This window comes from Rhagoletis pomonella, unplaced genomic scaffold (assembly GCF_013731165.1).
Source record: "Rhagoletis pomonella isolate Grant_MI unplaced genomic scaffold, Rhpom_1.0 Rhpom_scaffold_00004, whole genome shotgun sequence".
NCBI classification, from domain to species: Eukaryota; Metazoa; Arthropoda; class Insecta; order Diptera; family Tephritidae; genus Rhagoletis; species Rhagoletis pomonella.
The window spans coordinates 74,173,586-74,189,686 of NW_023458558.1; the positions used below are offsets into that span (position 1 = coordinate 74,173,586).

Genomic DNA, 16,101 nt, shown 5'->3' on the forward strand with positions numbered 1-16,101 from the left:
TATACCTATATTTCATATTTGCTACAAAAGGAAATTATGAATTGAATTATGAATGATTGCGATCTCTTATCACCGGAGCGTGAAATATCCCTCATCGCTATTTATTTTGAAAAAATCTTTGGAAATGCAATTTACCTAATGGCGATCCTGCAGAAATAGAAGTAATTGAGCAATTCGGGGGTTGAAAGTAAAAAAATTTATGTAAATTCCATGCGTTGAAATTATAAATTTCCTTTGAGGATTTCCATTTTATCGATAGTGATCTCATTTTATGTTCATTAATATGAACTGACCTATATAGTGTATTAATGTTTTATCATCATTGTCTTCATCTTTGACAAAATTACACAGTCACCCGGTATTTATTTGTTTTTTTTTTTATAAAATTGTAGCTCATTATCAAACAAAAACCTTGCAAATAAATCGAAATTTGAAAGAATGAAAAAAATCAACAAAGTTTCATCAAATTTTCACAGTTTTTGTTCAGAATTTGTAGACATGTTTTGGGTTAACAATTTTGTAGCCCATTCATTCTAGTATAATAAGGTGCAAGTTCGAAGTGTCTAGAAAATACCATTGATTCTAGTATAATAAGGTGCAAGTTTGAAGTGTCTAGAAAATATCATTGATTTTTTGATTGTTTGATGTTTTGATTTGTTTGCGGTGTTGCGCACTTTCTTCCATATAACGAACGTTCGCATTTTATGTTAAATGGATGAATGTGCGTGTAGCGTTGTTGTTTTTTATGCCAATATTTTAAAGTAAGCTTTATTTTATAGATTTTCTTAGACAATGATAAATGATGTACACAAATTTCAGTATGGAAAAAAAGTGCAACACCTTCAACGAAAAAAGTTCTCAAAAATCTACGCGAATTGAATGTACTATCTCGATTATTTAAACATCTCGGACTCGCCCGCCACTAAAAATGATTATTTAAATCTAAAGTATATATTAAATGATATTTAATATTTGCTTTAGAGATGAAATTTCGACAAATTTGTTTAACCAAAAATGTTAAGCGCATATGCAGAATGTGGAAGCGAGATTCTTTTGCTTGCGTTTCTATGTTTATATCATTTATCAGTTTAAGCACATACGATTAAATGTAAAAAAAATATTTTTAATTGCGGATCCGAAAGAAATATTTATTAGTTGCCCGCGACACATATGTGCTGATTTGGGCATCCCTATACTAGGGGAATACTAAAGGAATGGTTTCATTTTGTGTTGTGAGCACTATATGTTTCGTTTGTTAGCGTTAGCTATCGCGAACGCTAGCAAAGTAAAGTTACCGTTCGCAAAATGTTTCCAAGTGATTTTAATCGGTTGTGTTTACCTAAAGGTATCGAAAATATCGTTGTTTTGCTTCGATGCATCGAAAATTTACCATTCGATGTATAAATAGTCGACGTATCGATGTATCGTTATTTTTTGAAAACTTACATCTCTAGTACATTGAACCGCCATTTCAGTTTTTCGATTGTGCAAAAAAGAGAAGGTCAATTATGGTAATTAATTTGAAGTTTTTTACAACTTTGATTACTGCATATTTTGCTGTAAAATAATATCTGAAGAATCCTATGCAAATCGAATCCAGGAAATACTGACATCCCTGGTTACTTTGTGTGAGCAAAACTAAACGATACCGACACGTTTGCTATTGTTCTTTTTTGAGTTCCTACCCAGAAACGGAAGAAAAGTGATATAAACATTAATAGTAATTCTTCTTTCCCACTACTGGGTCAGAAAACTCCCCTATTTAAAGTTCAGTGCCCCAAATATGTAACAATTAAAAGTGCAGTGCCGGAAAAGCCAATCAACAACTACAATATATTTCTTGTGTCAAAAGCACTCGAAAATATTTGTGCTGAACCGCCGCAACAAATCTCATTTACCCGTGACGGGAATTTGTTAGTGCTCACTAAAAACGACACACAAGCCAACAAATTTCTTAAAGCAAAAAACCTGGTTAGTGTCTGTCCGATAATATCAGAACTACATCCAACATTAAACACCGTAAAGGGTGTAATATTTGCACCTTCATTGAGATCCCTTTCCGATAAAGACATCGGTGAAGGCCTTAGAGACCAATCAGTAACAGACTGTCAAAAGATTAAAAAAGTGGTTAAGGGTGAGCTTGTTAACACCTCACTGCATATTTTATCTTTCAATAGGTATGAAATTCCCAAGGAAATAAAGATCGGTTTTCTTGTCTGTAAGGTCGACCCATATATACCAGCACCTATCCAATGTAAAAATTGCTTCAAATTAGGCCACACCAAAAAACATTGCAAGGAGAATATTGAAAAATGCGAAGTTTGCAGTGAAAATATTCACGATCCTACCATATGCAAACAGGTAAAATGCATTAATTGCAATCAGGCCCATAGAGCCAACAACAAAAATTGCCCAACCTTTCAAGAAAGAACAGAAATCATTAAAATAAAAACAATAACAAAATGCACATACAAAACAGCAAAAGAAAAAGTAAAATCACAAGCTAAAGTATACGACACTCCAACAGAAACACTTGAAAAAGCTATTGAACTGAGACAAAAACGTCTCTCTTCTCGATCAAATACAATTCTAAACAACCCGCCTACCATTGCACCAAACTCTAATAATGGGACAAATCACATTCTTCCCACACGCGAAAACCACGAAAAAGAAAATCCAATTTCAACAATAACACCAACACCAAGTGAAAACAACAACACTACCACTAATGACAATATTTATTCTTTATTAAATCAAACCGACTCACCAGTCATACAACAATACTTGCAATTTAGCACAACTCAGCTTCTCAATTTTGGCAACAGCTCTCCTGATTTGGATATGACGATGGAGTAAAAACTCGTTTGACGGGCTCAGGGCGGGAACGGCGGGCATTACTAGCATAATGCTAGTGATGATCGCCGTTTGCGCTCTGGGCCCGTCATCGGCCAGTCTCAAGTATATATTAAAAATATATACTTTCTGAGACTCCTCTCTCCCCCTTTTTTTTATGGTCCTTAAAATTCTGCAATGGAATCTAAAAGGTTACTATAATAATCTACACGAGCTTCAATTAATTATAAACAAATACTCTCCAGACATCATTTCACTCCAAGAAACACACCTTTCAACTTATTCTATTAGCCTAAATAATTATACACATTCTCTATGTAATACACCAACCCAAACATATGCAAAGGGTGGTACTGCCTTATTTATTAAGAAGTCTTTACAACACACATATTTACCACCAAACCCGAAGATGTGTGCCGTGACAGCAATAATAAAAGCCGAAATTACAGTTGCAATTTGTTCTATTTATATAACCATCACGTGATCTACAAACCCTTTGTGACAACAATCAGTGCGGTACACTGATTTTGGGTGATTTTAATGCCCATAACAAATTATGGGGATCGCCTCAAACTGATAGAAGAGGAACAGTCATCGAAAATTTCCTATTAAACTCTAATATGTGTACACTAAGCAATGGATCTCCTACTCATTTTTCGACAAGGGGAACATACACTCACATTGATCTTTCTCTCGTAACGACACATCTCCGACCTTTCTTTTCTTGGGAAACGGACCCACAACTCCATGGAAGTGATCACTTCCCGATATTAATCGAATTTTCTAAAATGAGAGATGAGTGTAACGCAAACGGAGGATTTAACAAACCCTCACGTTTTAATACTGATAAAGCTGACTGGCTGAAGTTTCAAACTAAGCTTGTGGATCTTAGCGAAAAATTTGTAGTATCTTCCAACATAAATAAAGTAGCCGCTGTATTCCACAGACTTATAACTGTAGCAGCAAATGAATCTATGCCACATGTTACCAAGCCATATAACAAAACCAATACATACTGGTGGAATGGGGATCTATCTAACCTGCGGAATCTGAAGACTTCAGCTTGGAAAGAGTTCAAAAAACATCCAACTGTAGCCAACAGAATAGAATATAAAAAAGCTAACGCAATTTTTAAGCGAGAATGTAAAATCTCAAAAAGGGACTCTTTCAATAAGTTTACAGAAACAATTAACCCACAAACATCAGTTAAGACCTTGTGGGACAAAGTTAACAAGCTATACGGGAAAGCAACGTGCCTCCATATACGTGCATTGGACACTGAAGAGGGGGGAACAGTTACAGACTCACAAACCATAGCCCAACATTTTGCCACAACATGGTCTGAGCAGGCGAAAGATTACAACTTTTCTAGCTCTTTCATTTCCCACAAATCCAATATAAACCTTTCCACAAATTCAGTAATAGATTCCACCGCTAGCTTTTTAGAAAATCCTATTACAAAGATAGAATTTGATTCTGCTCTTAACACTGCCAAAGGTAAATCCGCTGGATTTGATAAAATATCTTACGTAATGTTAAAAAACCTTCCATATAGCATAAAGCATCGATACATTGAACTTTATAACGCAGTATACCAGGCGGGAAATATCCCACAAGAGTGGAAAACAGCCACAGTTCTACCTATTCAAAAGCCTGGCAAATCCAAAACGGAGGTCAATGGGTACCGACCCATTTCTCTTCTATCATGCCCCGCTAAAATTCTTGAAAAGATTATAGCCAAAAGACTCACCTGGTTCCTCTCAAAGAAAAAGCTTATAAGCCCGCATCAGATGGCATTTAAATCAGGTAAAAGTACATTAGATGCACTACTGCACATAGACAACCAGATAGCAGAATCCATATCCAGGCGGCATCACATGTCAGTTATATCAGTCGACTTCGAAAAGGCATATGACCGTATTGGCAAACACGCAATTCTTGAGCAACTGACGGAATGGAAAGTGGGACCAAAATTACTTAGGTATATTCACTCCTTTTTATCCAACAGAAGATTCCGTATTAGGGTCAACGGTATACATACAAAATCGTATCCGCTTGACAATGGTATACCCCAAGGTTCGCCATTGTTAGTCATACTCTTTCAAATTGGTACAGAACATATCAACAAAATAATGCTTGGTTACCCCTGCTTTAGCTATTGTATTTATGCAGACGACTTTTACCTGCTAGCAAAAATAACGAGCGAGGAAGAATTCAGGAACAGACTAATGGCATTATTCCAAGAAATCTTGGACTGGTGCCATTACTCTGGATCAAACATATCATTCTCAAAAACAAAAATATTACATGTATGCAAAAAAACCAGCTGTAGGCTAAATGATGTTGTTATAGACAATAAGCGAATAGAAAATGTAAACTCACTTAAAATACTAGGTTTAGTTTTTAATAATAAATATACGTGGTCCGAGCACATAGAAACTGTAAAAATGTCATTAGTTAAGCGATTAAATTTAATCAAATGTTTGACGTCTTACCACAGCAGCGCACACCCTAATAGCGTCATCAATATAACAAAGGCTTTGATACTTTCCAAATTTGATTATGGTCTTACTATATACGGTAACACCTCGAAAAGGCAACTCAACAAAATTAAGGGTGTTTAAAACGCCGCTGCAAGAAACAGCATAGGAGCCTTTCGCACAACTCCTGTAAAGAATATATACACAGAGACTGGAATTCCTGATATTTACAGTAGATACGAAGAGATCACATCTAAACAAATCCCGATACTTATATTGTACACTGAGAAGCAAGTGGCTAAAAATATAAATCAAATCGTCAAAAGGAAGAGGGACTTACGATTCCCCTCAGCTATAAGCCGCATCATCACACATGGGTATAAGATTGGCATTGATATAAGGGCACACAAACTCTTCTTTCCTCCAAAACCTCCATGGCATTTCAACACAAACTCCATAGTTACAAACCTAATGCATCTACCAAAGTCAACAACAAATCCACAAACCTTTTTGGCAACATTCAACGAAGTAGTCTATAAATTCAAATCTCAAAGCTGGAATTTAATTTATACTGACGGTTCTAAAAGTAAATATGCAACCTCCTTTTCAGTTATCAGTAGCGACCTTCAACTTGAAAAACTATACCGTCTCGATGAAAACAGCTCTATTTTTACCGCTGAAACTGAAGCACTGCTAGAAGCCGTTAACACGTGTAAAACAATCCATGGAAGACATCTAATTTGCTCTGACTCATTATCCGCTATAAAGGCATTACTTAATATACAGCATGTAAATGAGAGCATCCAAAAGATAAGAAATGTATTAATCCAATACCCCACTAAGATAAAAATAATGTGGATTCCAAGCCATGTCGGCATCCGTGGAAATGAGTTAGCAGACGAAGCAGCTAAGTTTGCGACTAATGCGCCCATAATTTTTAAAACAACTAATAACAAAAGAGATATTATAAGAACAGTCAAACACCATCATTCACAAATAAAGAGAGGCCAATGGGAGAATTACACTAATTCATACAAAAATGTAAATGAAGAGGGAGTTGCCGTAAAATATCCATACAACATTTCTAGATATGATCTTAAAAAATATATACGCCTGAGGCTTTGTCACACACGATTAACGCACAAATTTATCTTTGAAAAAACTTCTCCGCCAACATGTCACCTTTGTTCAACCAGCACACTGACCTTCGACCATTTAGTGTACAACTGTAGCTATGTTAAGACTATGCAAATGTACTTATTTAACGAAATATGTTTCCCCAAATTGTTAAAAAATGTTACCTCAGAAAATATAACCAATACGATAATACTTTTAAAAAGATGTAAAATTTATTATTCAATTTAGATAATTTTAATAAATATATTATTTACTTCTATTACGCCGAGGACCACAGTTGTTAGTTGCCTAGTGTTACGGTTTATTTATATAATTTAATTATGTAAGTAAATTTACTAATAAATATATAAATAAATAAATAAATTGATATCTTGCTCAACATTAATTTTTGATATTTCACACAAATTATCCAGTAAATATATTCCAACACCAACGCGGGATTTGTTTTACAGCTAAAAATACAAATTTTCGAAAGCAATATGCGCTCTTTCAGACGTCTTTAATTTCAGATATTAATTCCCAATAAGTGTCAAAGAATACTTTCTGGGTGTTCGCACGGGAAAGTGAGATTTCACTTTCTCAATTTTACAACAAACAAGTAATTTTTAGCAAAAAAACCGACTTCAACTCTCATATAAATTTATATATATATATATATATATCTCATGATCCACTGCTCGGATCTTATTAGTATGGGACCACCTCAGAGACCCTACCTTTCCGAAGCAAAAAGAATTATCGAAATCGGTTGACGTGGTCCAAAGTTATGCGGTAACATTCATAAAAAAAATAAAATAAAAAAATAATAAAAATAAATTAAAAAATATTCCGACGACCTGATAACCTCCTCCTTTTTTGAAAGTCGGTTAAAAAGTACTTGCATTACCACTTTTGAATGCACTTTCAAGTTAGTAGCTCTCACTTACCAATGGATGGCTCTTCAGCAGCCGCGTATGTGTAATGCTACGCCTTGTGCGAGCGTGTGGCAAGGTCTTGTGCTTGAAGTGGTATTCGTTTCCATTTCCTCCAACTAACTGGAATTAAAAGAAAAGCAAGTTTGTGTGTATTTAAGTATATGTGGTTATAAAGCTTTCTCATATTCCTTTATTTTATATTTTTGTAATCTTTAGTTTGAAATACGCTTAATTAATAAAATTAAATAGAAAATTCTGATCATTAATTCCGAAACGATAACATCATTGGTCAAAAAGAAAATGAATTTCACGCTTCGTAAAATTAGTACACCGAGTTGGCCATTAATGAGATACAAAATGAATGTGTTCTCGACCATGCACGCAATTTCCTATAATTTGATTGAGTGTCCGCAAAAATATATGTACATATGTATGTACATTAGAGTGGTCCAGAAACAATCAAGTCGGAATTTTAATGCCGCCACCTCTAGAATTTCTCTGAATCGGAAAAAAATTTTCCCCTATTTTTTTTTGTTTTGAAATCAAAAATTTTTAGAGTGCGCTCACAGCGCTCAAAGTTTTCCATGTATTTTATATGGGGGAAAACAACCTTTCGTAGAAATGGTATAAAATTCTTGAAAATCAATATCTTTCGATCGGAAAACTGTGGTTCTCTTCAGGAGACTTACAGTATTAATGTCAAATTGTTTATTTAACAATTTTTTAATATTAAGGATTTTTTATTGGTCCCCCATTTGCATTTTCTTGGGGTTTTGGAGAACCTATAAAATATAGTTACCATGAAAAAATAGTTAAAGAAACCATTGGGTATTATTACTGGGAATCTCCTAAAGATAACCAAGGTTTTCCCATCGAAGAATATTGATTTTCAAGAATTATACACTATTTCTACGAAAAGTTGGTTTTTTCCCCATTATTAAATACATGAAAACCTTTGAGCGCTTTGAGCACTCCCTTAATTTTTTATTTCAAAATAAAAAATAGGGGTACATTTTTTCCGGTATAGAACAATCCGAGGTAGTGGTGGTTCACATACATTTTTGGACCACTTTAATGTACATACTAGGGATGTGGAATTTTAGACACCCGCGGATGCCAATGCAGATGCGGATGTCAAGTATTTTTGAAAAACAACTAAATTAAGTTAGTAAATTATGTTATTTAGGTAAATAAATAAATGGAAAAGTTTGTAATTTTTAATAAATTTAGTACTTAAATTTAAAAATTGGAACATTATCTATATACGTATTTTTGAAAGGTAGTACACTAGTAGTTTATTGCTCTGACGGTAAAGAGAGCTTTGCCGACATATTCTATTTAGTTTGTCCGTGAAATGTAGACTTAAGTTGTTCTGTCAAATGTCTATAGATATGTTCATATCTACTTTTATACTTATGGAGAAGCAGTACAGTGTCTTTTTGAGCTATCTCTGCGCGAATTCTGAACCAGTTCGATTTGCTACAGGGTAAAATATATGTGACCTGGTCTACGAAAAGGGAGCTTACGTGCGAAAACTAGTTTTCTGTGAAAAAGCTGTTAAAAGTAAGCAACTCGTTTCGTCAGTTTCTCATTATCTCGTTAATTGTTCTCCGCGCCGGACGTCCAGTAAGTGTTGTTGTTGGTCGGAATATTATTATAGTTTTATTATTATTATTATTAACATTATTATTATTATTATTAATATTATTATTATTTTTAGTCAGAGCTGGGTCGTAATGATTCCTTTAGGAATAAAATTACTCCCAATTACAGATTACAAGGAATTGTAATTAGGAATCAATTCCTTCAGTCCACAGCAAAGGAATCGATTACTTTTTCAATTCATTGAAGTAATTTCAAATGTAATTGGTTTTTTCTTTAATTCCATTACAAGGAATTCCATATTGTAATTGGAATAAATTACGTGCTAGTAATGTAATTTTGTTTCCAATTCCTTTGAAAGGAATTGAAAATGTAATTGATTTTTTTTTTCAATTCCATTACCTGGAATCGCAAGCGTACTTTAGTTTTTTCAATTACTCAAAGGAATTGTAAAAGTAATCGAGAAACTGAAAGTTCATTCACGAATGTTCAATCTGAAATTTTTGTTTTGGTCAAAGATTAAAATCGAAAGCACACATTGGACATCTTCTATGTATATCTATATATATAAAAATCTTGTGTTCGTATGTCACGGTCATCAAAACCCGAGAACGGCTGAACCGATTTGAATAATTTTTTTTCTATTATTCGGTATAATACCAGAACCAATGATATCGCAAAAATTTGGAGGGTTGCCACCTATTTTAAAATTTTTAAACCCAATTATATTGATAAAATTAATGAATTATTACAATATGGGTATCAACTTAAAGAGGTTAAAGAAAGAGAACTGCTGGAAGTATTTTTGACGAGGGCTGCCACCTATTTGAAAATTTAAGCTCGGTCAAATTGTTAAAAAAAAAAGAAATATGTATTGCCATGTGGGTGTCAAACTAAAGAGTTTTAAGAAGGCTTACTGCCGAAAATATGTTTGAGGAGGGTTGCCATCTGTTTGAAACTTTAACCAAATTACATTGATAAAATAAATAAAATATTACAATATGGGTATCAAATTAAAGAGGTTTAAAAAAGATAACTGTTGGAAAATTTTTGAGGGGGCTGACACCTATTCGGTTGGCATGTGGGAGTCAAACTAAAGGCTTCCAGAAATATGCAATATGAAAAGTTCGGTTTATATGGGAGGTGCCACGCCCCATTCTCCACCCATTTTCTCCATGAGTATGGAATTGGTCTTATATGTATATGTATATATCACCATACCCAGTTCTAGTCCTGTACCACAAATATATGCAGTTTGAAAAATTCGGTTTGTATGGGAGGTGCCACGCCCCCTTTCTATATCGAAACCTGTTTTTAGCCTATAACCATCCTTGGAAATTCTGCAGTACATTCCGAAATTTGAAAAAAAACGGCCTTTCTCGAGCTATGCGAACAGAAAAAAAACGCTTTTCAAAATATACATATATTAGTACAGACTAGCCAATATCTGCTTGTTTTGCGGCTTAAAACACTACTACCGATGAAAATCGATGGATAAATAAGCAAGTTTGCAAGGATTAGGTTGAAGTGGCTGCTAGGCTCAGAGGGCGCCAGCACACTTAGGCCCGATCAGGGCCCATTGTGATTTGCGAGGGTTAAGTGAAAGTGCAATAATTTTTTGTATGAAATACTAGCAGGAAATAATGTTACCCATACGCCATATCGTACATGACCGTATGACCATGTTAAAGTTTGAATTTTTTTCATTCGCAATGAAAACTTAAAATGAAAATAATTTGACTAAATGACCTTATCTAAAAAAACGGTATACAGATCCGTAACATACTCCTTAAAATTAATTTTACGTCTCTCGGCGTTTTTTGTGTAATTTTAGCGTCGTTACAGTGTTATCATCAAAATTTAGCCATAGCAATGAAATTTGTTTATAAAACTCTTAGGAGGTAGGATCTCCAGTCCCACAGGGCTCGTAATTCAAGCGGACTCTATCCTCATTTGTAACGCAGGATACCAGTAAGAGTACTTCAAAGGCCCCAGAAGGCACGCCATTTTGGGTAGAATTAAGGGTACCATAATATACACAATTAACTCAGTGCATTTTTATAGATACGCAGGGATTAGTCCAAGAGAACAGCAGTGCCCAAGGCAGCCACATTTATGGGTCTCATCTGCCGCGAAGCGCGTTCGCGGTAGGATCTGGAAAATTTAACCCTTACCCTATAAACTGAACAGCTACAGTTTAAGCTATTCAGTTTTCTTAAAGTCCAATTAGTAATACTACTTAGGTATAAGTTGTTTATTCAAGGCAGTTAGCAACCAAGAAATTTAACAAAGCTATTGCAATTCAAACGTAAACAATATTTTTTTTTATACATTTTTCGATTACTTTTTAAATTACTTTGAGGAATGGAATTGGAAAAAAATCAATTACATTTTCAATTCCTTTCAAAGGAATTGGAAAAAAATTACATTTTCAATTCCTTACAAAGGAATTGAAATAAAAGAAATTACATTACTAGCACGTAATTTATTCCAATTACAATATGGAATTCCTTGTAATGGAATTAAAGAAAAAAACAATTCCATTTGAAATTACTTCAACGAATTGAAAAAGTAATCGATTCCTTTGCTGTGAACTAAAGGAATTGAATCCTAATTACAATTACTGAGGAATGTAATTCTAATTGTAATGTAATTGCATTTACCCAGCTCTGTTTTTAGTACACTTCTAAGCAAGTTAGGATTTTCTGCTTTTCACCACGTGAAAAAGCATCTCATCTTCCATCCGAATCAACCAAAAAGTGAAAATTGATTTTTTGACACCTAAGCCCCCTTTCCGTAGACCAGGTCACATATGTAAATACCTAAATACACTTAGGTCCCTTTTTGTGCGATATATGCATTCCTCAGAAAGCCGCATAAAAAAGTTCTTTACTTTCATACAAAAGCAGTATTTTCAAGAACCGCTGATACTCCGAAAAAAAAAATTCTTAAAAACCGCATAAAAAAATCCAGCGAGGCAAGATTAAGCAAAAAAAACCATTTATTTCTTCACTTCAACACTTAGATAATATACCATGTAAAACTGAACATTAATGAAATAAATAAAATTTGATCTGTATTTTAACCAAAAAAACAAAATACCACAATAAATACATGAATTATGTAAAAACACCAAGACAAATTATTTATCAGAAGCATTGTCTCTTACACACTGAAAAAAAAGTCATAAAAACTTTCAAAAAAGCAAAATCGCTACAGCTAAAAAATGGTTTGAAAACCCGCATAAATTAAACTCCGCATAAAAAGAGACCTAAGTGTATATACATATGTGTTCCCATGTTTTTGTAAGCACATGCATATTTCTCCAAAAAATTCGATACTGCTTGGTGAATCTGCTTTCTTATTTCACTTTGGTGACGAAATAAATGATATTTAGTGTTTCACGCTTCATATTTTTTAAGTAACTCGAAGCTGTCTTTAGGGATTTTTATGTACATAAGTAGATAGCTTCAGATGTCTCCCCTAGATATTACTAGCACTGCGACAGCACGGCAAAGTAAATAAGTAACATACAACGCAATTTCGAATGTATTTATTAATTCCGCCTAAGAGTTGGAAAATTCTTTCGGCAAGTCAGAAGTGCGTGTGGGTGAAGACATGCAGTCCCTAATGCCAAACGTGCGGTGGCAAAGATATGAAATTAATTACATATATCAATAGCGTATACTACTTGTCAGGCAGCTGAAGTTAATTTCGGCGCGAAAGTCCACCGCAGGAAGTTGGAATATGAACCGCAGAAAATTTTAGCAAAGTGTCAAAATTAATTTAACCGCATAAACTCCTGAATGTTGTTTCAATATATATATATGTAGCTTATTTGTGTGGGGAAGGATGAAAATAAATAGTGAGCACATCAACAGCCAATTTTAATATATATAGTATACATATTTAGCACATAAAATAAATAAGAAAATCTAAGCATTATTTTGTATTGAATTATTATTTTTTTAGTAGCAAAAAGTCGAAGTCTTTGGCAGATAATTAAATTATAGAGGACTTATGAATACTTAATACTAGTGATGTGCTGAGTCGAAACTTTTAAGTATTAACCGATACACTGAGTATCGATCAAGATTTAAAAGTATCGACTCAGCACGTTTATAAATTATCCAATACTCTCGATCCTCGGTGCCGAAACACTCAGATTTCAAATAGTAAGAGCGCACAACAGCTAAAAAATGCTATCAAGTCTGGGAGAGGCCTCGCCTTTCAATAACTGACTACAATGGCTAATACAGCTGAACAAAATTATAAATGTAGATACATATGTATGTACATACATATATGGGCAAATCTAAAAAACCATCTACTTCATACATCTACATTCATTCATCTACATACTTCTAGAACAATTTTTTTAAGCATTTTAAAGGTATATATAACATTATAACAACTAGTAGTTAGAAAAAGATTTAGATCGTTTCGATGTATTTTCCAAATGTGCCTTCTATTAAGATATTTTTGTAATAAAAAGTACGCTCAAGGTCGCAGAATATATCATTTTTAAAAGTTGTTCGTAATTGTTTGCAGCATACAATACATACTTAAAAAGTTTTTAAAAGGAAATGCTTCAAAAACTATACGCGATAAACGGAAAAATTTTAAAATTGTGAAAAGTAGAGCTACACAGTTTTCGTTACTTGCCATTTAGTTATTTTTTAAAGCACACTTTAGTTACCAACTACATATGAAGTGTACACATAAGTACTACTTGTACATAGAATTTCAAACCAGCATCTGGTGTACTTCGAAAGTTATGGCATAATTAATTTTTCACCTCTTAAAAATTACATACAAAATTCACTTGTTTTTAATATTTATTTGAATTAAAACATCTATAACTCAAAAGTTATGCAACAAATTGATTTTTGAGGCTTCAAGTATACGTCTATGAATTATATCCAAAAGCAACCAGCTTGATATAGTTTACAACAATGCAAAAAAGCTAAATAGCACAAAAGTTACCTGTTTTTTAGATTTGCCCATATAAGCAAATCTTGCGAGTTGTGTTTTAAGTGCCCACCTTCTCTCGGCAGAAAAAAAACGCTACCTTGCATTTATTTCGCGACAGTTTTTATTTTTTAACATTAACCTTTGTGCCAATACGAATTTTCCAAACGTCTTTCCAACACAAAATATAACCGGGTATCTACACGTATGTAGGTTTTTACGTTTATTAAGGACTGAAATGTAAATTTTGAGGTTTTCATTGCTACTAGTTTATTTTTATTCAACGTTTTATACACATACATATGTATGTACATACGAATATTATCACTGGGATGCCCCCTCGGAGTCGTTCAAACAGAAATTGGTTTGCATTCTCTTTTATTACCAGGAAAAAGTTGTCGAATATACAGACTTTCAAAATAGCCAGCGAGCTCTGGCCTGACTATAACAGGACGAAGACACTAGACCAGTTTAACAAATAGATCGACGGCAGAAGTATTTTGAATTGTAGCAACCATCCCAGACCACTGTCCCATTGGCAAACGTGCAGAGAGAAGGTACTCCCATATAATAAAGCTTACCGCAGCTTTCAGCTGGAAAGAATAAAGTGTCCAGCATTTCCTTTGTGAGTGCCCAGTTCTAAGGCTATTATACAAGCATGGACCGAAAAAAACAGTTATTCTCCTTTTAGTCAAGAATCCTGGGTTCTTTTTATTCTTCGAACCTTTTAGGTAATATATATTTTTTTATAATTCAATAGAATTAAGTACAGCCCGGTGAGTTTAGTATTTAGACCTCTAACATTCTGGTAATAAATATTGAAGAAAAAATTACTATTAATTAAAGTTTTTGACGTAGAATACATCTTACGTTTCGATATGGAGGCTATGCTGAAATGTTGTAGTTGTAATTTTTAGAGCATCACAAAAACCCTTATTGCACGAGAACTAAGGAAGCGAGTTCAAAGAAGTGTGGCGTTTCAAAGATAAAATTCCAAACCTATCGACAGATTCATTTTTGTAAGTAACGAATTCGGTGTCTGTCTTAGAAACAACGGTAAACATTGGCTTATTTTGGGGTAGATTTTGAGCCTTTAAAGTTCTCCAGCAGCTTATGATTTGCAGATATAACATTCATTTACGGGTTATAGATTCCTTCAACAACAAATATTGAGCATTTTAAGACAAAAAATTATTGAAAAAATTTGAAAATTTTTTTTATTACCAAAATACTCGAAAATCGCTCGAATGATTTTGTTTTTGTTTTCTTTAATCAAAAACTCAAGAGTTTTCCTTTCGTTTGGTATATGGGAAGTACTGGTGGATATCTTCTAAGTATGTTTATTTTATTCAATGGGCATAAATGATTTCCCATACAAAATCACTTCGTCATCGTTTTGCAAACATGTGCATGCGTTGGAAGTGGGGGAAGGAGACAAAAAGTATGTATGTGTGCGTAAGTACATATTTCGGCTTTTGATAAACAGACGACGCAATATTTATAACCTAATCGCAGCTCCCATAATAATACATAATCTTATCTTATCTTACTAATATTATAAATGTGAAAGTTTGTATGTTTGGATGTTTGGGAAACCATCACGCGGAAACAACTGAACGGATTTGCATGAAATTTGGTACGCAGATAGCTTATGGGGCAGATTGGTTAATAGGCTATTTTTTTAAGAGTTGCCACCTGTTAAAAAAGTTTAGTATTTAATATGCGGGAACAACTGAATGGATTTGCATGAAAATTTGCACACAGGTAGCTTATGACCTAGTTTGGAATATAGGCTACTTTTCTTAAGAGTTGCCACCTGTTAAAAATGTTTCATTAAATTAATACGCGGAAACGACTGAATGGATTTGCATGAAATTTTGCAAGCAGATAGCTTATGGCCTACAGTGGAAAGTAGGCTAATACTTTGGAAGAGTTGCCACCTGTTAAAAAAGTTTAATTAAATTAATACGCGGAAACGACTAAACGGATTAGCATGAAATTTTGCTCACAGATAGCTCATGACCTAGGTTAGAAAGTAGGCTACTTTTTTTAAGAGTTGCCACCTGTTAGAAATGTTTAATTTAATTAATACGCGGAAATGAGTGATCTGATTTGCATGGAAGTTTTCACACGGAGAGCTTATG

The 16,101-nt window shown here is 33.8% G+C and overlaps 1 protein-coding gene across 1 annotated transcript in view; it reads right to left on the bottom strand.

Moving 5' to 3' along the window:
* Nucleotides 1-16,101, bottom strand: part of LOC118738322 (neuroendocrine convertase 2-like) — a 28,357-nt gene that overhangs the window by 10,085 nt on the left and 2,171 nt on the right. Inside the window, exon 2 of the mRNA XM_036469247.1 lies at nt 7,397-7,504. Within this exon, the coding sequence (XP_036325140.1) occupies nt 7,397-7,504 (108 nt within the window). The remainder of the gene's footprint in view (nt 1-7,396; nt 7,505-16,101) is intronic.